The sequence below is a fragment of the Poeciliopsis prolifica genome, unplaced genomic scaffold, assembly GCF_027474105.1.
Source record: "Poeciliopsis prolifica strain line A6 unplaced genomic scaffold, Auburn_PproV2 SCAFFOLD085, whole genome shotgun sequence".
In the NCBI taxonomy this organism is placed as follows: domain Eukaryota; kingdom Metazoa; phylum Chordata; class Actinopteri; order Cyprinodontiformes; family Poeciliidae; genus Poeciliopsis; species Poeciliopsis prolifica.
The window spans coordinates 609,813-634,004 of record NW_026562460.1 but is presented as its reverse complement, the minus strand read 5'-3'; the positions used below and the strand labels follow the sequence as shown (position 1 = coordinate 634,004).

At 40.0% G+C, this 24,192-nt stretch overlaps 2 protein-coding genes across 3 annotated transcripts in view; both read right to left on the bottom strand.

The window, feature by feature from the left end:
* The window catches only part of LOC129353148 (aryl hydrocarbon receptor-like), a 32,243-nt gene extending 24,018 nt beyond the window's left edge, over window positions 1-8,225 (bottom strand). Inside the window, exons 1-2 of the mRNA XM_055022369.1 lie at window positions 7,800-8,225; window positions 1,953-2,140 (exon numbers count right to left, since the gene is read on the bottom strand). Coding sequence (XP_054878344.1) covers window positions 1,953-2,140; window positions 7,800-8,137 — 526 coding nt within the window. The 5' untranslated portion in view covers window positions 8,138-8,225. The remainder of the gene's footprint in view (window positions 1-1,952; window positions 2,141-7,799) is intronic.
* A 2,470-nt stretch (window positions 8,226-10,695) lies between these two features.
* LOC129353163 (aryl hydrocarbon receptor-like) overlaps window positions 10,696-24,192 on the bottom strand; it is a 32,397-nt gene continuing 18,900 nt past the window's right edge. The window contains exons 3-11 of one of the 2 annotated variants that reach the window (XM_055022389.1): window positions 21,997-22,094; window positions 20,830-20,919; window positions 19,488-19,602; window positions 19,225-19,352; window positions 18,946-19,148; window positions 18,631-18,740; window positions 17,940-18,081; window positions 16,168-17,818; window positions 10,696-14,328 (exon numbers count right to left, since the gene is read on the bottom strand). In XM_055022389.1, the coding sequence (XP_054878364.1) occupies window positions 14,266-14,328; window positions 16,168-17,818; window positions 17,940-18,081; window positions 18,631-18,740; window positions 18,946-19,148; window positions 19,225-19,352; window positions 19,488-19,602; window positions 20,830-20,919; window positions 21,997-22,094 (2,600 nt within the window). In that variant the 3' untranslated portion in view covers window positions 10,696-14,265. The remainder of the gene's footprint in view (window positions 14,329-16,167; window positions 17,819-17,939; window positions 18,082-18,630; window positions 18,741-18,945; window positions 19,149-19,224; window positions 19,353-19,487; window positions 19,603-20,829; window positions 20,920-21,996; window positions 22,095-24,192) is intronic. The other variant, XM_055022390.1, reaches the window with a different exon arrangement.

The following is a 24,192-nucleotide window of genomic DNA, read 5'->3' as shown; positions in this document are numbered from 1 at the left end:
TGTTCCTTTTTCACCCAGTGCACACTGAGGCGACTAACACCTGCTGCCATGACAGCTTACATGCCGTAGGCAACATGTAGAGAGTTACAGTACATGCACATATTTACACTCATTTGAAGAACACTTGTAAGTTCTGCTAAAATAGTTACAAAATAAAAAGGTATATTCATCAAAATATGCATAAGCAACAGCTATTGTCAGTCAACCAATTGTTTTTTGACTTCAAAGGTGAAAAAACTATTGACTATTGTTTTTTTTCTTTTGTTATGCAGCATTGCAGCATTGCTAGGAGTTTATATAATTTTTGGCTCTTATTGTGAAGGTTTCCAGGATGTTTATCTACTACATTGATGCTTTTAGGCCTTTTGCAGCAGTATTTATACTCCAAGTAATGATTAACAACTTAAAACAGACAAATCAGACAATATGCTCTATAACATTCACCAAAAGGTTACCTGACTTAGCATTAGGCGCTATGCTACAATAACACTGTGCTCCTTGACAGTCGATTTTTCTAAGATGCTTATATTTGGTACACAATAAAAACTACCTTATCATTTTGGTCATCACTGAGGGTTTTAATGCTACTTTTATTTTAAACATGGGTTGATCCTTTCTCCTTCTGTAGCGCTAAAGTATAACAAACATGGCCACCTGGTGGGATAATTCTATTTGCCAGAATATACACCAGAGTTCTGTTCACCTCTGGCACCACATTTTAATGCAAACACAACAAACAACCTATGGTCATGTTTTAAAAGCTGATGAACGCTGACTTCTCCTGGTCCTCCACAGCTCCTGTAAACACCAAACAGACTCATGCTTTGAGGCTCTGGCACCAATTCTGGAGTGCATCCCAGCTAAGACTTTGCTGATCAGACTGTCCACTTCTGGAAACGACTGAAACACAGAACTAGTGCTGTTTACACACAACTGATTACACTGGGTTTGTCAGAAAGCCTGGAACAACAGCCACATGGTCCTGAGCGCTGCACAGCAAATCTGCTGCCCTAATATAACAGCCCTGAGCTTGTTAGTTACTTAAAGACAGCAGGAAGTAAGCTACCGTTGATAGACAAGAGCTCGTTTCACAGTTTGCACTTTAATTATTCACTTTGAACTCCAATGTCAATATTTCTATGTGACAACCATTTCACCAAATACATGTGAAATGGTTTTGCATTACTCTATAAAAGAATGAAAAACTGCAGACATGTAGCTATCTGCTTTCAGGGCATAGAAGCAGCAGCCACACAGAAGAGAAGAAGCACTGCTCGTATCAGTGCAGCTGCATCCTGTCTGCTTCAGTCCAAACAGCCATTTCAAAGAGCTGTTTCCTTAAACAAACATGGCTGTGCCATCATTTCATAAATTGTTTAAACTTCACGGTTTCTCTCCATTATTCATATTCCCAGAGCCTCCAGTGGCCGCATTGCAGTATTTTCACATGAAGTTACATCTTCAGTGGAGAAAACACAAGTAGCTCCTCTGAGGCTACTCCGTTCACTTCTTAAGGAAAATAAATAACAATCTCCATAAATAACAATCTTGTTAGATGGTATCTCTAAAAGGTGTCATTTGAAGGCTTAATGAAACCAGTTTAAACATCAACATTGATGGTAACCTCCATAAAGCTCTGAGATGACATATATATTCACATTCCACAAGATATAACACAAAAACAGCTTCATCTGCAAAAAAACACTCAAACCTACACATCACTTAAAAGCTGCTGTCAATTTTTCCAGACAAAAAAATACGACAAACATTGACTAAGTTAGAGGTTTACCACAGAAAGTAGAAAGTAATGCACAGAACATCAAGGTTATCTCCATGTTCATACCACAGGAGAGTTCTTGTCTTACTAAAGAGACACTGTTGCAGGGCCGAAGTACAAACAACTACGAAAACATCAAATTATGTCAGAAACCCAATTTGGTGTGTAAGCTCACCAGAAAAGAAGTTCTTGGCTCGTAGGTAGCTGACGCTCAGCCGTAGGATGGATAGTTTGTCCAGACTAGCAGTGACTTCCTCAGAAAATGGTAGCAGGCTGGCCAGTTGCTCCAGTTCGCCGTTAAGCCGGTCTCTGTGCCGTTTGGATGGATTTGACTTGGTTCCCTCAGCAGGTGGCTGTTTCACTCTGATAGACGGATGGATAAAGTTTTAGTTAGAGTTTAGATTTGTCCCACATCTACTAAAACAGCAGTTTTTAAAACATTTATGTTTTAAAATGTTCATAGTCCAATCTATTGACTTTTGGTCTTGTGTTACACATACATAGCTGTAAGCCATTTTTAAACATTTGAAACTGATCAAATATGTAATGTGATTATTCACTAAGACTGTCAAAATTGTTAGAAAATGTTGTGGCGACATTAAGAAGCCTCCCTAACACCAAAAGGAAACCAGTTCTATAGAAATTAAGCTTCTCAAATGCTCCAGCAGTGACTCAATAAAAGCATTACTTAATGCAAACACTTTGTCTGCACCAATGAAGATTCACACAACTCAGGCTGATGAACACTTGTAATCCAAACAAAGGCTGGTTCTACTGAAAAATTAGCTAATCATTTTTCCACCTGGGCCTTAATAGACTGTGTGTAGAGTGAGGCCCAGGTCCAGGCCTTGAGTACTACAATCCTGCAACTTTTAGAAGCATCCCTTCTCCAACACAGCTGAATCTAATGAACCACTAAGGGAACTCAGCCATTGGATCCACGTGTGTTTGAGCAGAGTTGAAGGATAGTACATTGTGAGGATGGGACTTGGGCACCACTATACAGCAGTGAAATTTCCTATGTCGCCTCACCATCATTACGTATATGTATAAGTATATGTATATACGTATAAGTCATGTTTTCGTTGACCATAAAATTGCGCAAACTGGAATAACGAGAATAAATTTGCTTAATGGAAAATGACAGATTTAAGAAAATGTTTTTCAATAAAAGGTTTTCGTGGTAGAAAGAGGTGGTAATAAAAATTACGTGTGTGGGTTCTCACTCCAGCTTTCTCCCACAGTCCAAAATCATGACCTTCAGTTTGACTGATCTCTGGAGATAGGCACCAGCACACCTCACAACCCCATAAATATAAGCGTGTTGGAAAATAGATGGATGATGTTTTTCAATAATGCAGTCTAGAGAGTTAATGCACTTTTATTTCCTATGAGAAGATGTTTATTACGATGTAGAGTAATTTTAATAAAAAGGCATTCAACAAACAAATGACAGACAGAATGAGTTCTGTCAAATTTAAGGATAGAAGACCTTCTCTAAACTGATGCATCTTTTCAAAATATTACATTGTCATTCATAATTTTATCAGTTGAAATATTACTGTTTAACCAAGTTTCAGAAAGAGTAATTACCTTATAAGTAAGCCCCCATCTCAAGAAGTTAATTTTAGGCATCAAATCTTAATGTTCAAATGGATCATATGCATGCCTTTAATAGAATTCACTTTTACATTGTGAAATCAAAGCAAAAATGTAATTATGCATACAATTCATACCAGAGAAAAGGTGATAAATAGGAGCACACAGCCTCCTATTGTTAAAGAACAATATAGGAACACATATTCACACTCTTACTTACAAAAGACAAAACACAAAAAGCTGAAAATAATAACGAGTGGGATCATAAGTCATGTTTCTAGTCCAGTCTATATGTCTTGTTCTAGTTGAATAATAAAAAAAGAAAAAAAGAGACAGTTATTCATACTAAATAATGTAATAGCCCTCAAGGTCTTCAGCTGATGACTTACTGAATCGAAAAAAAGCTAGAGAAAAAAAAATATTACGAGAAAAATGTATATTACTTGCTTTATTAATCAAAGCCTTCACTATCAATGCAAGTAAAGATAATCACAAAGGTGAGTTTCTCTTGATCTTGCTAGACATTGGTCCTTTATTCTGGAAATGTTCTCCAGTATACAAGGCCGACTTTGTAACTGTCTTTATATGACTCTGTAAGTTCAGGTCAGAGTTCATCACTACACCCAGATTTCAGGCTGATCTTTAGTTTCCAGCTGTAATAATTGAAGCTGTCTGCTCACTCTAGATCTGTAACTCTAGATCTGTAACTCTACATCGTCCCTCTATAACTTCAGTTTTTATTCTGTTCAGCTTTAGAACGTTTTAGCACATCCACACATTTATCTGTTCAAAGCATCTGCTTCTATGGGTTCAGAGTCACCTGTGGACATCGTAATGTAGAACTGTGTATCATCTGCATAGCTATGGTAACTAATCTTATTTCCTGTTACAACCTTAGCTAGTGGCAGCACATATTGAATAAGAGCAGCCCTTTGATTGAACCTTGGGATACCCCACATGTGACTAGAGATTATGCTTTTAAATGTAATCTGTAATCTCATTAAGAGAATATTTATTTTAAACACAAAGGGATACATGCCAACAACTAAACAGCACTGGGTGAGGGTTCAGTCCTTATTAACCCGGGTAGACATGATCTAAGATGAAGGCTCCTGCAGCCGGTTCAGAAAGGAACGCCTCTAATAGCTGATAATCACATGCTCCCAATTCATCAGAGGGCAGGACTTCCTGCTGCTTAGACCAGAGATCTGACTGTATCACGCATGTAGGATTATACCAGCAAAGACAAGAATGCAGTACATTCGGTGCAGCTGTTATGGTGACTCCAAGTTCATTCATGGTGACGTGCATGACTCACCATCACTGCAAAGTGAGAGAACAGGCCAGAGGTCTGGTCACAGCACCCAGCCTCCCAAGCCTCCATGTTACCATGTGGTTCACATATCTCTTCATCAAGCTGTTACAGTTTTACAGTGTTTTTTAGGGTTGCAGCCAGATATCCCTGCTGATAAATACGATTTTAAAGATAGATTTTTTATATAAATATATAACCAGTCCACACTACAGGATCATAGACAAATAATTATAATAACTGACAAGTCATTTTTTTACAGAAAAGACCATCCTACGAATAGCTTTGCATTATAAATGTTGATAAGCAAATAAACATAAATCCCTTCCCCACCAAAAAAGTGTCTGTTTCCTCTCTGAAGTTCATAGACAGGAAATGGCTCCCGACCTAAATGCCCCACTCCAAGAGCTGCGAATGAACAGGAAAATACATAATCCCTGTGTACAATTTGAGCTTCACAACAATATAATAGAATCATAAAATAGACTTTGATTGAACTTTGGGGCCACGTAAATTAAAGTCACTCACCAGGAATCCATTTTTTTTCTTTTATCACCTACACTGGACAAATATCACATGTACTTTTTTTTCACCAAGGAACATAAACTGCTAGTTTTTAGTCATTTTAAGTTCTGATTGATTCTAAAACTTACGAGTAACTTTTGAGTCTGACAAGTTTCCAAGACTTCCAGTTTGACTCCTGCAGCGGCTGGAGCACGGTCTACTTCTGGTGCAGAAATATGAGGCATGTCTGACGTCAATGACATGAAAGCTGGGTGGAATATGATATGGCCATTCAGACTGCAGACGCTTTGCAAACTATTTGATTCTGATATCGTACCTCATATGGATTATGCACAAATCAGATTTTTTGAAGGGGAAAGTTTCACATTGAGCCTTTCAGATAGCTATAAAAAACATATGCTTCAAGTTTTATTTACCAGTTAAAATGTAATCATTCTCACTCTGAGGATGACAACTAAAGAGTTCAGTTCAAGTTCATTCTGATTTTGTCTCCAAATAATCCAAAAAACAAAGTAAAAAAAGAAATTGACCCATATATATTGTTACAAAGTAGCTGCCGTGTCAACAGTAGCAATATTAGAATAATTTTATTTATTTTAATTAAGCTAACTGACTGTCATCATCATATAATAATGGATGTCCTTTATCCATCCAGCATTAAAACTGTGTTCCTACTAAACAAAGTCAGAGCATCTCTGATCCTCACCAGCACAACGGCAAAGTCCAATCATTTCATCTGCAATTATTTTTGATATTTAAATTGGGTCAAAAAATAATGTTCTTTCCTAATTCATTCAGATTTCAGTCATGCTATATTCTCTACAAGAACGAGACATAAAAAATCTGATTATTTTGTGAAATAATCTGATTGTCATTCCCCCATTAGTGCTTAACTTTATTTACTGTAGCTATTGCTACATTCCAACATACATAGTCAGAGGAAACAAAAACAAACATTTTTAAGCAATAAATTTATTCAGTCAAGGAGAAAAAGCTACATCCAAACATGGCAGTCGGAGAAGAAGTGATTGATTCCTTATTGAATCCTAAATGAAATATGGTTAAGCTACATTTTTTTTAAGTTGGGGTGACTTCACAAGCCAAACCAAGGCTTGATTATTAACTCTCTCTCTTTTGTTCTCTCTTTCTTCAATCTACATTTCTGGTCTCATTTCTCAGCCACTGGTTCTCCATCCAATCACCAGTATTTAAACTCCTCGTTGGCTGTCAGTGTCTGCTGGATTCCCCTGTGTGCTGTCCTTTCTAACCTGCTCTCTTAAACCAACCATCATATGATTTCTCAACAAAGACAGAATCAAGACAGTCAAACATGGTGATGTTTGTGTGATTAAGTTTCCTTCCAACCAGAAAATCATGCAGGAGAACATCCAGCCATCAGAACAGAACCGGGAGCCCAAAAACACTTTGGTTCTGCAGAAGGACAATGATGCAGAATGATATGTCCCCATTTTCTTTCTGTATTACTTTTTCTCAGTAAAATTATAAAATACAGTGAAATATGCATGAAAAACCACTGATCTAAAGTATCATTTTTAAGCAAATTTTAAATAATATATTAATTATATGTTAAGAGTATTTTGTCTTTGATATTATTGGTTTCTGGGGAAAAAATTATCAGGTTTGGAATGAAATTGCACCTTCAGACATTTTGTTTCCATATCAAGATGTCTTATTTCAATGCAGTTCAGAATCTAACTGTTCTTTTACAAAGAACTGCAGGGCTTTTGGTAGATGACAGCCAAGCTTTCAGAACATCACAGACTAAAATGTCTTTTTCACAGTCATAAATAATTACTTTTCATTTTCAACTTGGACATTTTTTGTATTCCGGTGCAATACAATCTTTTGTGTGATTTATTTTTAAATCAGCTGAATCCCTGACAGTGATGCGACTGTCATGGCCTCATAAAACAGCTGATGACAGCCAGCTTTTAAAATAAAGAACATTTCTGGCTGATCGAGCTACAATTTGCTGTTACTTTAGCTTTTACTGTTTTCATTTATGCATCTGAAAATATTGAAAGAAAGTATAATAAAAGGTGTGTGGTATTGTCCAGGCCACTGCGCGCTGAGTGGATGGGAGCTGAAGGACGTTCATGAGGAAAATGGCGTCGTTCGGATCCCGATGTCCAAACTAAATGTTGCTAAACAACCAATACGAAGTTATGAAAACGAATGGAACGTCTAGGCATATTTGCTCCTCCATCTTTTTATGGATTCATTTATTATTTCCGATGAAGAAGCTGAAGCTGCAGGTCGGACGCTGAGGCCTCTGCAGGCCTGAGATCTGATCCATCTCAATTTAAAACAAAAACATTTTTCCAGCGTTTTTCTTTTTCTAAAACCACATTTTCCCCAAATAATCTGGGCTTTCAAAATTAGTGCGAACTAATAAGAGAACGAAATCTCAACCGCTACTTTTCCTACTTGTCTGGCCGCAGCTTTGCGCCTTCTGAAGCTTTGCGCCTTCTGAGGCACAGTTCAGCTCAGCAGGTGCATCTCAACTGGTCCGCATTCCTTTAAAACACATTTAACAATAAAGATGAGAAACTCATCGGAACTCACGCTCTCTGGACGGGTTTTCTCCTCTTGCGTCCTGCATACATGTCTGCTCCTTTTCTAGAAGGACACGCAGAACTCACCGGCCAACGTTCCGCTAGAATCTGCCGCTCGCATACAGCATGTCCGATAATAGGAATAACAAATCCAAAGCCATCAGCGAATGAACTGGACAGGAAAGTGACGCAGCAGAGTCCTGTCTCTGAGCAGCAGACTCTCAGAGCGTTGGCGCAGTTTGCACCCGAATGCAGCGCATCTCTCCTGCGGGTCAGACAGCTTGCAGACAGCAGCAGAGTCTCTTCCACTCCAACCTGCAGCGGGGCCGCGCATTCCACGCTCTTCATCCAGCTGCGTGGACCTGCAGACACCCCACCCTCCACCCACTTGAAAGATTTCAGCAAATATCCTGCGTGATCGGTGCTCCTGTGCAGGCTTGTGCTGCCTTGTTTTCTGAAATATTACAAATATTTTATTTAGGTCATGCTCCATAACAAACTAAATTAATTATAAGGTTTCTTTTTGTTAACGGAATTGTACTACCGGCAGCGCTGCTATGGCAACTAACAGAATAACAACATATGCGAAGTTCCCAGATGTAAACAATCACATGCAGGGGCTCCATGATGTCTCATGAAGGAAAGCCGCACAAATCAGATTTAACGGGCCGATGGAGATGACCTAAAAATATTTTTTAATATCTCAGAAACCAAAGCAGCACAAACAAAAATTTTAGTGGCACCAACGGAGCACAACGACTCAGTCTAACTGCTGAAAATTTTTACGTGGATGAGTGTCAGCTTCACCCAGACTGAGGTGAACAGAACAGAACAGACCACGGTTCTCACGCACCACGGCTCATGTGCTCGAGCACGTGGAACAGTCGAGGGAACGAGCGTGTTCTCGTGCGCGCGCTCCCGGATGACTCTAGTACTTACAGACAGACGCCGGCGATTCAGAGTGGCGTATGTGGGTCAGAGGTCAGCTGTGAAATAATGGAGGGGAATCAGCTTGACAGGATTTGGGTGAAGATGCTGAGTTTCTTCCAAAGTGAAGGGTGGGAGGCAGAGTCAACCTTTCACAGGGTCTTGTCAATCCTCATCAAGAGACTAATGAGACAGAGAGTGAAAAGTCTTCGGGATGTTGTGGGAGCTGATCTGTTTGTAGTTTCAGCTTGAATGGATTTCAAAGTTTTCTGCAGATCATTTCAGACTCAGCTGGATCAGGTGGAAGGATCTAGAGCTTGGATCGGTATGGTGCATGTTTGATAATCTGACCTGTTTTTGTGTTGGCCCTGTGAGGAACTGGTAACTGCTGCTTGTTCAGTCACATCTTACAATACAGGTGAAGTTCAAGGGAACCCTCTGGTGGAAATGATCTGTCATATATTTAAAGGAACACTATAAAACCTTTACTTTTAAAGCCCTTCCATCTCTTTAGGAAACAAAACAATTAATCATTTATTACTGGAAATTCATACAGTGAGTGAATCTGTGGTTCTAAGAGATGGTTCAGGTTCTGTGTACGTTGGAAAAACCTCCACCTGTTCAACATTATGATGGACGCTGGGGGACTGCAGCCTCAGAAACAATTTAAACTACAAAAAAAAGACTCATTTTCAATTATAAAACCTTAGAAGAAATTATAAGTCAATTAAGTTCAAGCTCCTGCTGTCTGGATGTCCTTCCCACACATTTCTTTCAGAAAGTCCTGCCTGTTATTGCTACTGATCTGATCCAAATAGTAACTCATCGCTTACATCAGGTGTTTTCCCCCAGGCTTTGAAAACAGCAGTCATCAAACCACTGTTAAAAAAGAACAACCTGGACAAATCACTACTGCAGAATTACAGGCCGACCTCTGACCTCCCATTCATCAGCAAAGTTATGAAAAAACTGTGTGTAAACAATTAAATAGTTTCCTCATGATGACCAACTGCTTTGACTCTTTCCAATCTGGTTTTTGTGCTCACCACAGCACGGAGACTGGCCTTTTGTGTTTATGATGTAAAGCACTTTGAAATGCTTTGTTGCAGAAATGTGCTATACAAATACAGTTTGATTGATACAAACTTTATTTCTTTAAGAGGAATTTATTTTTATTTTTCTTTGCTTTCTTAGAACTTCTATAATTTGGAACATCTATGCCCGGTTTGTCGGAATAAGTTGTCTTAACTCTTCTTAAAGACATATTTTATTATGTTCTAGCTCTACCATAGCCGGTTAACAGAACCTATTATGAATCCGTTATTTCAGATCCACACGTCCTGAACACACAGGATATTTGTCCACTCTTTCAGGACATTTTAATTTAACTTTTTTCATGGCAGTGTTCTTGGTCCCCAAACATTTTATCACCTAACATACATGGTTTCCCACTGTAGCCATTTGTTTTATTGCATCAAGACTTGTTAAAAGTTTGATTAAGCCTCAGATTGTGTCACTAAATTACATTTCCAAGTGTGAATTTGGAAAAATATAATAGAAAGTTGGCTTTGTGTGAGAACAGAGTAGGAAAAGGCCCAACATAACTATCTTTCATATGTTGGTAATAGCATTAGTGTGATTTTTTTAACCCAAATCTTTTAATTTACAAGCCTTTAAACAGAAACACAGGTAAGTTGGGTTTGATTTAATTTCTAGATGCAAGTTAAAACCAACTCACAGGAAGCTGCAAAATGAACTTGTTAAAACAGGTGATTTCCTCATGGTAAATTTGTATTGCTACAATTTTTTTTTTTAATTATATGTTTTTCATCTGAATACCTCAACCCAGTAGGAAACCCAGTTCTCAAATGGGTTCTCAACAACCCAGTTGAGAACCACAGCTATAGAAAATACTCATTTGGAGGTTCTGGTAAACTTTGAAAACTACACACAAAGCAAAAGGAGCCAAACAACAGCAGAATGATTGCACTTGTTTATGAAAAAAGCATATAACAGTATACAAAGCCATGTTATATAATGATAAAGATATATTTTAAGTACTTGGTTAGATAAAATTCAATGACATTTTTCTTTCCTCTTTTTAATACAAGAGCAGACATATGGCAACTATTAGAGCACATGTTAGCTCACCAACATGATTGACTCAAACGTTCGACTCCACGTTTTTCATAGTGGCTGCAGTCATCAGAGTTCAACAGATGAGTTCCCCCTGCTGGTGGAGCAGAAACATCTCCAACAACAGCCTTGAAAAAGGCCTCAACAATCAGATATTTAGGTTATTACTGAATATAAAGTCTCATATGTATATTCTAATGTTTTCATTAAAATATACACATGAACATACATGACAGTTGTGACGGAAATTTAAATACTGAGTGGTTTCCTAGAGAAGAGCAGGAATCCATGAAGCTGCCATGTTACTGGAGATCAAGCTCAGCTTTTTGAGACCCCCCACATCATTCTGTAGTGTGAAAAATTTTACAAAAAGAGTAGAAAAAGCTGAAGAAACAAAGAAAGTTGAGATCTAAAAGCACTGTCACGTTCTCACTTTCTTTCATCAGGTCACACCACTGTTCCCTTGTCATCGTTGTTTGTCCTGGTTAGATGCAAATGTATGCACTTTCTGATACAGAGAACCATGTAGACCAGGGGTGTCAACATCCAGTCCTCGAGGGCCAGCGTCGTGCAACATTTAGATGTGCCTCTGCTGCACCACACCTGAATAGAATAATTAGGTCATTGGCAAGGCTCTGGAGAACTGATCTACACAAGGAGGAATGAAATCATTCCTGTGTTTTGTACCTGTGGCACATTGAAAAACTGCAGGACAGTGGCCCTCCAGGACTGGAGTTTGACACCCCTGATATAGACACAAAGCAAAACGTCTCTACAACAACATGGAATTTCTGCTGAAGTTGGGATTTATTTGAAGGCACAGGGCACAAGTTTGGGTGTGTCTTTGTGTTGGAGTTCAGTGTTTGAATCGCAAGTCTGAGCCAGTCTCACATTCATCTGCTTGTTGTTTCAATACCACTTAAGCTATTGTCAACAACCTGACGCCACAAAGCCACTCGGGGCATTTAGGAAGCTTGCATTCCGATGAAAAAAGGACCTTGTTACTATTTTTTTCAACCTGGGCTGGAACTCTGTAGTGTGATAACAACATGTTCTACTCTAGTCCATGTGCAGGGATCTCAGCAGGGGAACTTAGAAGAGTAGATGTGTGTTTTAAAATGGACTCACACGTGTCCAGTATGGGTCACAGCACCACTCCAAATCTGACAGAGTCCACTGATCCAGAGGTCCAACCTAGTTTTAAAGCAACAGTTTCCAGGAACCTGATGAAAGGCAATGCTTTTTCAGATGATTCTGGAAAGAGCTGAGGGCAGTCGCCTTTCTCCCAGGAGTTAATCTCCAAGTAATTTAAAATGTTGGGAGAATACATTGTCTGAGTTTCCTCTCAGACTTTTTATCCTTTAATGGTAGCATAATCAACTTCAAAACAGAGCAATGAGGAAAAGATTGCAGAAGCATGATTTGTACAACAGAGCTGAAGAAGATGGGCTCTTTTTTCTAAACACCAAAACTTCATCTAAAAGATGTACCAAACTTTCAGAGCTGTCCATTAAACACATATGGCCAAAGAAGAAGTGTTTGACCATTATTCCCAGCAGTTCAACACCTGCAAAGCACAGTGGTGAAGAACTGATGAACTGGGCCTCCTTTGCAGTCACAGGAGCTGGGCACTTTGCAGTCTAACAGGCATTAGCTTTTCCTATGATGTCCTCAACATGGCAAAATGTTCCTTGTGAGGTAAGCTGCCTGAAGATGGGCTAAAACCACGTCATGCTAACGATAAAGTGAGATTTTATTCTTGGTGTAAATTAGATGATTTCTGCCAAAGGAGGATCTTGAGGCTACTGAATAATAGTTTTTTGTAAACAGCTCTTGCGTTTTGCATTTATTTAATAAATTACAGCAGAATGTAGAAACTGTGTTTTTACCTGAAGTTAGATTTAAAATTATCAGGACTTGCTAACAACCACTTCACTTTTATCATGTTCTGAGGGCCAGCGTCGTGCAACATTTAGATGTGCCTCTGCTGCACCACACCTGAATAAAATAATTAGGTCATTGGCAAGGCTCTGGAGAACTGATCTACACAAGAAGGAGGTAATTAAGCCATTTCATTCCTGTGTTTTGTACCTGTTCTGATTTATGAAAGCCTTAGAATTAAAGTAAGATGTACTTAAGTTTTTACAATGACTTTTAATAAAATTTTAGAAATGCTCGTGAAGCAACAAACGCATATATAGTAAATAAATTATCAAAGAAAGATATTCTGAGGAGCCCTACTGGACTAACAACAGCTTTATATAAGCTTAAACTTTCTTTACTGCAATTATTTCCTCAAATATATTGAGCACAACAATCTCATCAATTTGAAAAATGTGTGCTAGTTTGTGATGACACCTAGCGCTTGGGTTTGGTATTACATTTTAGAACCACCAAGATCAGTTCAGGTCTGACAGTAAATAGTCGCTGCATAAGTTATGATCAGATACAAACAGATCACTACATGGTGTTATAAATTTATGTTGGGCTGAATCATCTACAGCATATACTTTATCAATTAACAGGTATTCTTTCATTAGAAATAAAATTTTATATTTTGTGGCTGTGTTGGAATCTGGAGGCTGAACTTTCTGCAGCATGTTTTCTTAGCCTTTTCTGGTTTTACAGAAGCGGCTAAATGGCTTGAAATTAAACACTTGTGTGAGGGGACAATCTCTGGGAAGCTTTGGTTGTTAGCTTGTTGCAGAGGTGAATGTGAATGGCTTTTATATACATAGTGAGACTGCAAAAGGCACTTAAAGTGAAGTCCAGACGGGATCTTAATGGATTTGGTGCAAAGGTGCAGCGGAGTGCTTGCTTGTTCAAACACAAAATCTCTAGAATCATTTTCCCAAGAAATGCATTTCTATAGACTGCACATAAATGAACATATGCTGATGCATTCTATACGTGTGGGGTTTGAAGAGCCAAAGAATTCAGATGTAACAAACAAACCTAAAATAAAAAGGCACATAAAAAATTAAACAAATAAATATACAATTACATCAACCAGTTGGACAGTTTCATTTAAAATGTACAGATTTCATCTGATATCCTATGCATCTGAAGGCACAGTTCAATATTTTTACCCAGATTACTAGGTCCTTTAGAAAAACATGAGTGATTGCAATAAAACATCCAAGTTTTGGAAGGAGCTCGGGTTTCCCTTATAAAACATCTTTGGTTGGCTCCATCTGCATCCTGGTAAACACACTTGTAAATTCATACTTCATTGTTACTACTGTGTATTTTCACGAAAGCAACAGCTGACAAGCAGAGAGAAGAGCATTTGTGTAATTGTACAAAGAAGTATAAAACACATATATAATATTAGAACATATGTGATGTGGATAAGCACTGATATAGGCAAGCTATACTGAGTTTGTGTTGCTGTCGATGGATGAGGCTGCGTTCTACTCCATGAGAGCAGGATTGATGAAAATTCCTCGAGACTGAGCGGCTACTCTGCTGTTCTGCTGAATGGATGAAAAACATGTCAGCAAAGGAGTGGAGCAACAATTACATCCAAACATAACATCACATGTGAACCATTCTGCTAAAGTTAAATATTCAATTTTATAATTATTTTTTGCAGGTCTTTAAACTTTTGATGTGGATTTCACATTCAGTTGATTCTAATGTTTTTGATGGAAGCAGACTGATGGTTGGACTTTGCTCTGCTACTTCATTCATATAGATGCTTGCATGTGTTACAGAAAGAGCCATGCAAACCATGATATAATTACTTCCTCTGTTTAATACTGGGACACTGTTTAGGGTCTTTCTTTGCTTCCCCAAACTTCACCTTTGTCTCATTATTTGAAGACTACAATTTATCATGAAGTCTTATATTAATGTGACTGTAAAAACTTCCTTCTACTTGCCAGTTGTTTCCGCTTTGTTCTTGCAATGCTTGTGATGTCAACTGCTTTGGTCTACCCATTCTTCTTTTTTTCACCCACAGACAGCTATCTGATTCTCTTGACCCAGCAGTGATGTCTAACAACAGACCAGTTCTCGAACTAGTCTTTCATTCTAAAATTTTAGCAAAAGAAATATGGAGTCAACTTCAGAATTATTGGAGAGCCTCAACAAAGAAATTCCAGTCTGGTTTGAAATCTGTCCAGAATGTTGATCTTCCTGCCATTTATTATAATTCTGTACTTTCATCTACTGAACAGTAGGTTATGCGGAAATTCTTGGTTCCATCCTAGTTTAAACCAAGTCAAGCGGTTGTACACCGCTTGACTGAAATTTTTCAGTCCCTCTTAATTACTTAAGGGTACCGCAAGGATTTGATGTGGGTCCATAGCTGATACATTTGGTTGTTCCCTCTGGGTTCTACCCTCTTTCTATTGCTTTGTTGATGATATTCAGAGTTACCGACCAGTTAAACCAAAGAGGACCACTGAACATGAGTTCAGTTCAAATTTGAACTTTTTTTAGGGTGAAGTATCCCTGATGCCCCTAGGCTCTAAACATTCACTCAGCCTTTATCTTTGATCATTATTTTAGATTGGACAAAGTCAATCTCTGACGTTGTTCAATCTTGTTCTGCTCAAGCTTGCTAAGCTAAAGCTGTACTTATCCTGTGGCATAACTAGGAATGATTCATGCATATTTTACATCACACTTGGACTTTGGCGATGCCCTATGTGCTGGTCTGGACCAAACTTAGTTCCAGTTCTATCATCTCAGATTAGAGCTGTCTTGTTGAGTTCATATTTCTGTAATCAGCAAGCTCATTATGATCCACCACCATGTTTTAAAGAAGCAGACTAAATTAGGTTTAAGGTTTAAAACGAATCTAATTTGCTGTGATGGACTGGTAACCTGTCCAGGGTGACCCTGTCTCTCCACCTGTTGACCACTGGAGATAGGCACCAGCTCCCCTCGCAACCCCCATAGGGATAAGGGTGTAAGCTAATGGATGGATGAATCCAAATTGATTGATTTTATTTTCTTTTTTCTCTGCTTGATACATGGCATTAATTATAATACAGCCAGTAATTTTTTTCAATTAATTTGTTTTAGAAATACAATTGTGGTTATTTGTCTAATTGAACAAACTCATGTTGTAGCTGTGATTATTCTTGGAACATAATAAAATCATGTTCACCTGGAGCCTTACTAAACTATCAGAGCTCATGATGCTCTGATTTATGATCAGTGGTACATTTGATCATGAGGTCTGAGGAATTCTAGCACCTCTAACACCCAACAGTGAGACATTTAATGGTTTAAGTTGTTCAGTGTGCCATCTCTTTCTAGGGCTCATTCTGGGCTGGTGGTGGTGTGTTTTCAGGACTGTTTACCGGTGTCTGTGTGTTGCTGTCCAGGTACTGCTGCACGTTACAGGAGTCCTCTGCGGGGGCCATGCCAGGGACCAGAGGGCCGATGTTGGGCATCTCCTGGTTGATGGCTGATGTGCCCACTGGAAGTTCACTGTGGCTCCACTGTAGGTAGCTGGGACTCTGATCCCCGTTGAGGTCTGGGGGACCATAGTGAGATAAAAGTTTTACCCCTGCTGGGTTGGAGAAGTGCTGCTGGAACATGCAGCTGCTGTGGGGGTCCTGACTGCCAGCTGGCCCCAGACCTCCTTGCTCCAGGTGACTTAGACTGCTGATGCTGCCTGGACAAAAGCTGGAACTAGGGAATGTTTGGCTCCCTGGATGTTGGTTCTGGAATGTGGACATGGACTCATGTTCATTCTGGATGATGTCAGCATGTGGTAGTGTCTGTTGCTGGCTCTGAAGCCACTGCTGCACAGGAGCCCTGTGGTTCTCACACACAAGACCCTTCTGCAGAAACTTTGGATCACAGCCATCAGGAGGTGTGGCGGTGAAGTTGCTATAGGGAATTGTTTTTACACCAAGTACTGTGTTGCTCAGATGTTGAGCAGAATTGTGCAGGATCTGGCCATTTGCTCGTTCTGGTCCCTCCAAGCTGCTTCCCAGCTGCAGGAGCAGCTGAGATGAACTGCCCTGAGAACATCTGGCTGGCATGATGGATGCCTGCTGCTTCTGGCAGGTCTGAGTAGAAGGGAAGGCCTCTGTCACTGAGTTGTTGGGTACAGTGAGCGCTGGGAGCTCTATGGCTGGACTGAAGATGTCATGCAGCTGCAGCTGCTGCAGTAGCGGCAGACTGCTATCAGTGTGACCCTGTTGAGTTTGTTTGTGGCTTTTGCTGCCCATCGGAGTGGACTCAGCCAGACTCTGGCCTGAAAGCACAGAATCATTTAGGTGTTCGTAGCAGCTGCTCACTGTTGAGTAAGAACAACTGGGGTCGGGAGTGTGGAAGAGCTGTGGCTCACACAGTTCAGAGGATGAGAAATTGTTGATTTCTGTAAGGGAGCTCAAGGTGAGGCTGTTCAAGCACTCCCCCCTCCTCTCTTTGAACACTGAGTCAATAAAGTCTACAATCTCATCAGTGATGAAGTTGTCCAGATCGGAGCCAGAACTTCTCTGAGGATCCTCTTCCTGGTGGAACTTCTTAAAGCAGTTTTCCAACTCCATCAGCTCAGAATCGTCTACCTCCATGTTCCCCAGAATGTCCTCAAAGTCTCCACTGTGAGTCAGCTTCTCCAGGCTGTCGATTACAGCCAGCACTGACTGCTTGGCCTCCTCCTTCACCAACATGGGTTCAGCTGGCACCTCTGATGAGGTCTTCTGCCACTCGTTGCTGGGTACAGCGACCAGTGCGTGGGTGTCCATGAACACCTGGTCCACAGGTAGGGGGTTGTCCACCGCTTGGTTGTACATGCTTTCATCCTGACTCATGAAGCAGTCAAGAAGGGAGGTGGGGAGCATGTCCCTCTTCGTATTTCTGGTGTCAAACATTTTGTCAAACTGGAGCTGCGAGATGTCCATGGTGGGCCCAGTATTGTAGAGAATGGCCTCTCCTGTGGCGCAGCTAAAGGGCAGCTGCAGCCGCCGCTGTCTCAGGTACTCCTCTCCCTCAGCGTTGCTGAAACAAAGAAGGCAGAACACATGAGGACTGGCTCCCGGCAACTGGTTAACAATCTATCAGAATGTTAAGTCTGATAAATTTAACATTCCGCCTGCTGTCAGTAAGTCCAGCTACTCACGTTAAAGCTTTCTGGTATGCAATGATGAACTCAGGTCTCCCTCCTTTGTAGATGAGCTTGGCGTTAGAGTTCACCCATACCCAGCCGTTGGATTTGCTGAGCAGTCTGAACACAGTCAGACCGCTCTCTCCTGTTTTAATCACTGTCACAATAAACACACACTTTAAGTTAAAAAAATTGTATTTTGAAAGTGTTCTCAAATACTGTTGGTAAATAATGGCTCCTGCAGTGACACCAACATTTGATCAAATAACTCTCCAAAAAGAAATAAACTGTAAAGTTAAATTTAAGCCATCAACTGTGGCAAAACACAAACCTTGTTTTATTTTATTGCATTTTTATGTGACAGACCAATACATACGAGTATGGTGTAGTAGACAGATTTAATGTGGTAAGTGTAGTCTTACTATTTTAAGATAGTAAACTTTTTTTTTTCTGTCCATTACCCTAACTGTACTGTCTTTGCCCTAAAGAACTTTATTAATTAATTACTTGACTACTGGAAGGCAGCTGGTTGCACTTTACTTTACTTTGAGGTATCTGAGTAAAAATCCCATCAAAAAAAAAAAATAAAAGATGTGAATATATTTGCAAGACACTGCATCTCCTTGTTAAATAAACATCAGTGTTACTGGGTCTCCATTTAGCGTTTGGTTGTAATGCAGAGAAGACAAGTGAGTAGTGAACATACTGCGGATGTGGTTGTCAGCGCAGTACATCATGTCAGCAGCATGGATGAACTGATATCCTGAGCCTTTCATACACAGCTCCGTCTCAGAATAACCCAGGATTATCTTCCCCCTGCAGAAACAATCAAGCAGAGTAATGTTAGGAGTACTGGTTCAATTGGTCTCCATGCCAACCAAACTTTCACCTTTCACTGACAGCACAGGAGCTAAAAACACTTCAACTGAATTTGACTTGACTTCCTAATCAAACTCCTTGTTTGCAGACAGTGCTGGGCTCTTAGAAAGTACTTGACTGTTTTGTAATGAAAATCATAGACCTGCTGCAAACGCCAGTGGGTGTGAAGTCCAGCTTGTGCCTTGTCTGGAAGAGGAGCATTTTGGCTCTGATCTCCACAATTGACGGAGACTGGACAGGCACAGCGATGGCAAACAGAGCCAGCTGGATACGTTTACAGCTCTCACTGTCCCTGGAAAAGTTTTGACCATGGAGGTACTTCAAGCGCCCATGGAACTTCAGGGCCTGTTTAAAAAAAGGATTAGAATTACATGCTGGTTTAAGGATTTTATTTTTATTCCTGAATTAAGCATCGACAAACCAGGAAGCCGGAGGAGTTGTCCAAGAGACATCGGAAGCGACAGAAAAAGCTCCTCTCCAGGAAGGAGGAGTTGTCAGGGGGGAGCTGCTCTGGGTTGTACATCACTGCATTTTCACAGTTCTGGGAGACTAAGACAGAAACACAGACCAAACATATCTGGAATATTCTGCCAAGCATGGAACTCTAACACTGATAGCAAATCAGTGTTAGAGTTCCAGTGATTTGTATTTCATACTGTTCTTGCTCATTCCATCACCACTTACGGTCTGCATCTGAGGGGATTGGAGGAGGGTTTAAGGCAAAGTGGAGCTGCTGTCTGAACATGGCTCGGTCGTCAGTGTGGATGAGCTCAAACACACTCTGGTGGACCACGTCTGACTGTGGGAAGATGGACAACAGCATCAGGTCTCACTGAAGTACGATGGGAGTGCAGACATAGCTGTTTAACCTTTAGAGTTTTTGAGTTACAGTGAGGTTAAAATTATAATTCTTGATTATATCCAGCTTGTTCAGTCTGGAGAGGAAGGGAACAAACAGCAGTTTGAAAATTATATGGTTAAACTTGTTGCAATAAATCAATTCTCTCATGCTAAATTAAAACTGACTTAAAAATTTTCATGTGCATAATTGTTTTTCTCATGTCTTTCTACCAAAGACTAGATGACAAAAGTTTTCAGTTTGGTGCTTTGACCTCAACTGATCCATTTTTTGAAAGATAATTTTGTTTACAGGAACTTCAGGGTCTTACTTTTTGTTTCTTTTGTTTTGATTATTTTAGATATCTAAAATATCTCCAGTTAAATGTTCTTTAGAAATTCAACTTTATTGGGCCATAAGCATGATGCTACTTGAAAATCATCTCAAGAAAACCATATTAAAGCTTAACACAATAAACAATTAATTGTCAAGCAAAATCAGTTATTATGTCAGGCCTAGATATGACTACACTCTGGCAGTTTGGGTTATATTCAGCAAAAGATTTTTAAAAGACATGCAAAGGTAACATCTAAAAACCAAACTCCGCCCTGGGATCACAAGGACTAAATTAGCCAGGGGTCCCAATGTGTGGTTTGGGGGCCATTTCTGGCCCTCCGAATGAATTTGAATGCCCCTGACCTGAATTTTAGAAAGTCTGGGAAGCAAACAAAGACGATTAACACTGATGGATACTTAATCATCTTTTATGAGGATATTTTTCCAGGCCAATGAAATGTTATTAAAATAAGTACAATGTGGGGCTTGAATGTAATATTTTTTAATAGTTAACTAGCAGCTTCTTCTCAAAGCTGATATTACACTGATATTGCAATGTTTAGTCAGGTGATGACTCACAATGTTTATTAAATCCCTATATGTAAAACATTTTTTGTGTAACAGAGTCTACTGTGCACCACTAGAGATGTACAGAGTGCCAGAATGCCCTTTTCATCACATTGTAATTTAAATTATGTTTAAAGGCGGCAATAATTGAGTAATTCTGCAGAGTTTTTTTTTATTGTGCAGCAATTTGTGTTTATATTTGTGAATTATGCTGCATAGTAATTCAACACATCATGAATGGGTCTGGTTTCTCAGAAATGCAGGACAGGCGGGTCTCTGTGTCACCTGATGGAAGCCCAAGTAGTCTTTGATGGTAGGGGAGGTGTAAAACACCATTCCTTCAGATGTCACCACCAACACAAAGCCGTTCAGCGCCTGCACAGGGAACACAAAAACATGGTGTGAATGGCCAGAATCACCACAACTGATAAAGAAACTTAACCAAGATAAAATAGTTAGGATGTGTAGCTGGCTCTGAAATCTAGGCTGCCCATTAAAATAATGAAAATACATGTGACTGAGTAAATATAGCTATTTCCTATCCACCGCTGAGTCTAATTGCAGAATGAACATACGTGGTTTAAATCAACATCATTACAGTAACACACAAGTTTTAAAGACGTGTGAATTAGCTTCCCTGCTAGTGTTTGGCTCGTTCTCTGCATCATGAATCATGAAAATACAAGTTAATTGTCAGTTTGAAATTTTACAAAAGTGTTGCTTACTGCTTGACAAGAGTGGAACTAAATCCTGTATTGGCAAGATTAAAAGATTGTTTCTCTACAAAGAGGAATATGTAGTGGAGCATTCTGAATGGAAACACTGGCAGCAAACAGAAACTCTAATAATGGAGAAAACCTTCTAGAAAATCCTCCATAAACAGAAATGGATCACTGCACTGGGTGCTAGGACTGAACAGCTGTGACCTCCACTGGAACTGTGTCTGATAGAACTGATTGGAATCAGTTGCACATGAACACATGTTGGCTGTTTAGTTAACTGGAATAATTAGTTATTTGGATTTATGTCAGTTTACAAATCAGGGCTTCACAAATGTATTGATCTCCATAGAACTTTTTCGAATTCTCATCACAACCAAAAACACTCATGGAGTTTGTTATAAATCTGTATCACTTAAGTCTACAGCGTAATTTAAGATCAGTCATTCCTGTGAGAAAAGCTGTTAAAGAGTTTGTGCTGGCAGAGGCTCAGCATCCAACAAGACAACACACCTGAACATAGAGCCAGAACTGCACTGGAACTGCCATGCATTTGAATGGGACAGTCAAAGTTTGTTGTTTCAGTTAGTAGATAGAAAGCTGAAAGTGTCCAATCAAGAAGTGATCCTGGGCACAGGCGCTGATGTATAAACCAGCAGCTGAAACCTCGGTGACCCAGCTGTTGTCAGATGAGTGTAGCACTGAAGGCTTCAGGGTTAACTCATCCTCTCACCTGCAGCAGCAGCTCTCCTTCAGAGAAACCAGTAGAGTCCATGTTCTGCCCGTTGACCCCCAGAGGCACCCGGCTGCCATTACCATTCTTCATGGAAGCTGTACAGGAGGAGAAATGCAGAAATAGTGAGCATAGACATCACCTAAATGATCAAATCAGAAACGGAAACCGTTTTATCAAAGAGTTGCATTCACCCTTTGGAATAACTCTTCATGCAGACAGTAAAGTGAGCTTCAGGTTCAGGTTTACTGTAGAAGCTTGTTATGATCTTGTGAAAATCCTATCAGCTCCCAATAACTTTAAAATCGATCCATAAATATTTCTATCCATAACTGCTTCCATAAATGAAGCTCTGCTTTGAGATGTCTATGTTCTTCTTCTGTGCATGCGGTTATTAACCATGCACAAAAGTCTCATTGCGGTCTGGTTTAATTCGTAGCACGAACGATCATGCCAAACAAAATAAATTATTTGATTCCAGCAAAATATCTAAATTGAGCATCAAGACCTGCTGCGTGAACTGAGCACAATCTCAAAAAAATGATTACTACTGATTATCTCAAGCTCTGTGCTGAAATGTGTTGTGTATTCCAGTTTGTGATGGCTCTATGGGTTTTATGGGCTCTGCTTCAAACTGGACCACATTAATTTAGCAAGATTTCCGACACTAAAGCAAGTTGACAGAGAACAGTTAACAGAGGAGCACATTCATTAGCTGCCAGTGAACAAAGCCATTATGGACCACTGTTGCCATTACAAAAACAAGGCGCGAATGATTGGTGGCTGCACTATCAGAAAGCTTGTTTGAGGTTCACTCATAACTTGCCCAGGGTGCATACCCCACCAAAGCTTATCCAAGCCACAATGTTGCTATGTCTTATCTCCTGCTGCAGAGCGAATGTTTTTGCCCAGGCTGAGGTTATGAGTGAACCTCAAATTCAGTGTTTGCTTTCGGCTTGCCTTGGCGTCTTCTCCATGCTGGTCCCTTCTCAGGATCATTTTCCTCTAGCAGCCCTGCATGTTGCATCATGTTCACAGTAAAGTCTTCCTGTTGCTCCAACACATGCACACCCTGCTGTAATAAGCATGTCCACCAGATTCTTCCATTGTAATAGTAGACATGTGTTGTTTTTCTGAGTCTTCCTACAAAGTCATGGCATAGCGTTGCAGACTGTTTATGTCTTTGAAAGCAACAGCTGTTCCTGCATCCCCTGGAAAGTCTAGAGGTTGGATTATGAAGCAAATACAATAAAATAGGCTCATCTGTACTGTAGTTTCTAGTTCAAATACCTGAGTACACAAGAAATAAGACAAAACCAACTTACAAGTAACTTTTTAGCAAGATATGGGCATACCTGATTGAAATGATAAAACAACCTCCTCTGCAGCCACTAAATGCTGCAGTAGCCTGTTAAGTCAAGGGTTTGGAAACAGGACAGGGAAACTGGAGGAAAAGGACTAGTTCCATTAATAACATGGAGAAAATGTCTTGTTGTAAGTAAAATAATCTGACAGTGGACTAGTTCTTTTCTAAATCAATATGAAGGAATTTCTGACTGAAAACAAGCCCCAATGCTCAAAAGTTACAGGAAGTTTGTTTTGTCTTATCTTAAGTATACAGAGTCATTTGCACTAGAAACTAAACAAAAATACTTAGTAAGGCTTAGTATTGTTGGAGTGTGCAGTTGAGCAAGACCTCTAAGAGAAGCAAAACCGATCTGCCACCATGTCTATCCATACACACACACACTTTTCTGCAGTAGGGAGTTTAGCCAATGAGAATGTTTTCTTATCTGGATGGCCAGATTCCAGGATCTGGCCTCTCCCTGAATGGCTGACCAGGCCAGTCACACAACTTTGTAGAGGAGGGAGGGCCTGTCAGAGCTCCTCCTCCGACACACTCCCTTACTCCACACTGACAACAAGCAATACCTCCTTCCATATGGAAACCTGCAACTCTTCAAAATAACTGCCCACTGCTGTGCTTTGTTCTGATCAGGGTTTCTGTGAATAACTGTGCCTCCGTGTGGCAGAGCCTGTTTTCTTTCTGCTCTGTGCTTTTCCTCCACAAAATTTTCCATTGCCAGCAGTCTTGCAGTGTATGTTGCTGCTGTGTGCAGAGGCGCTGCAGCGGGACAAAGGGCTGGATAATGACACTGTGAAAGCAGACATCCCTCAATAAAAAACACAGAGCCC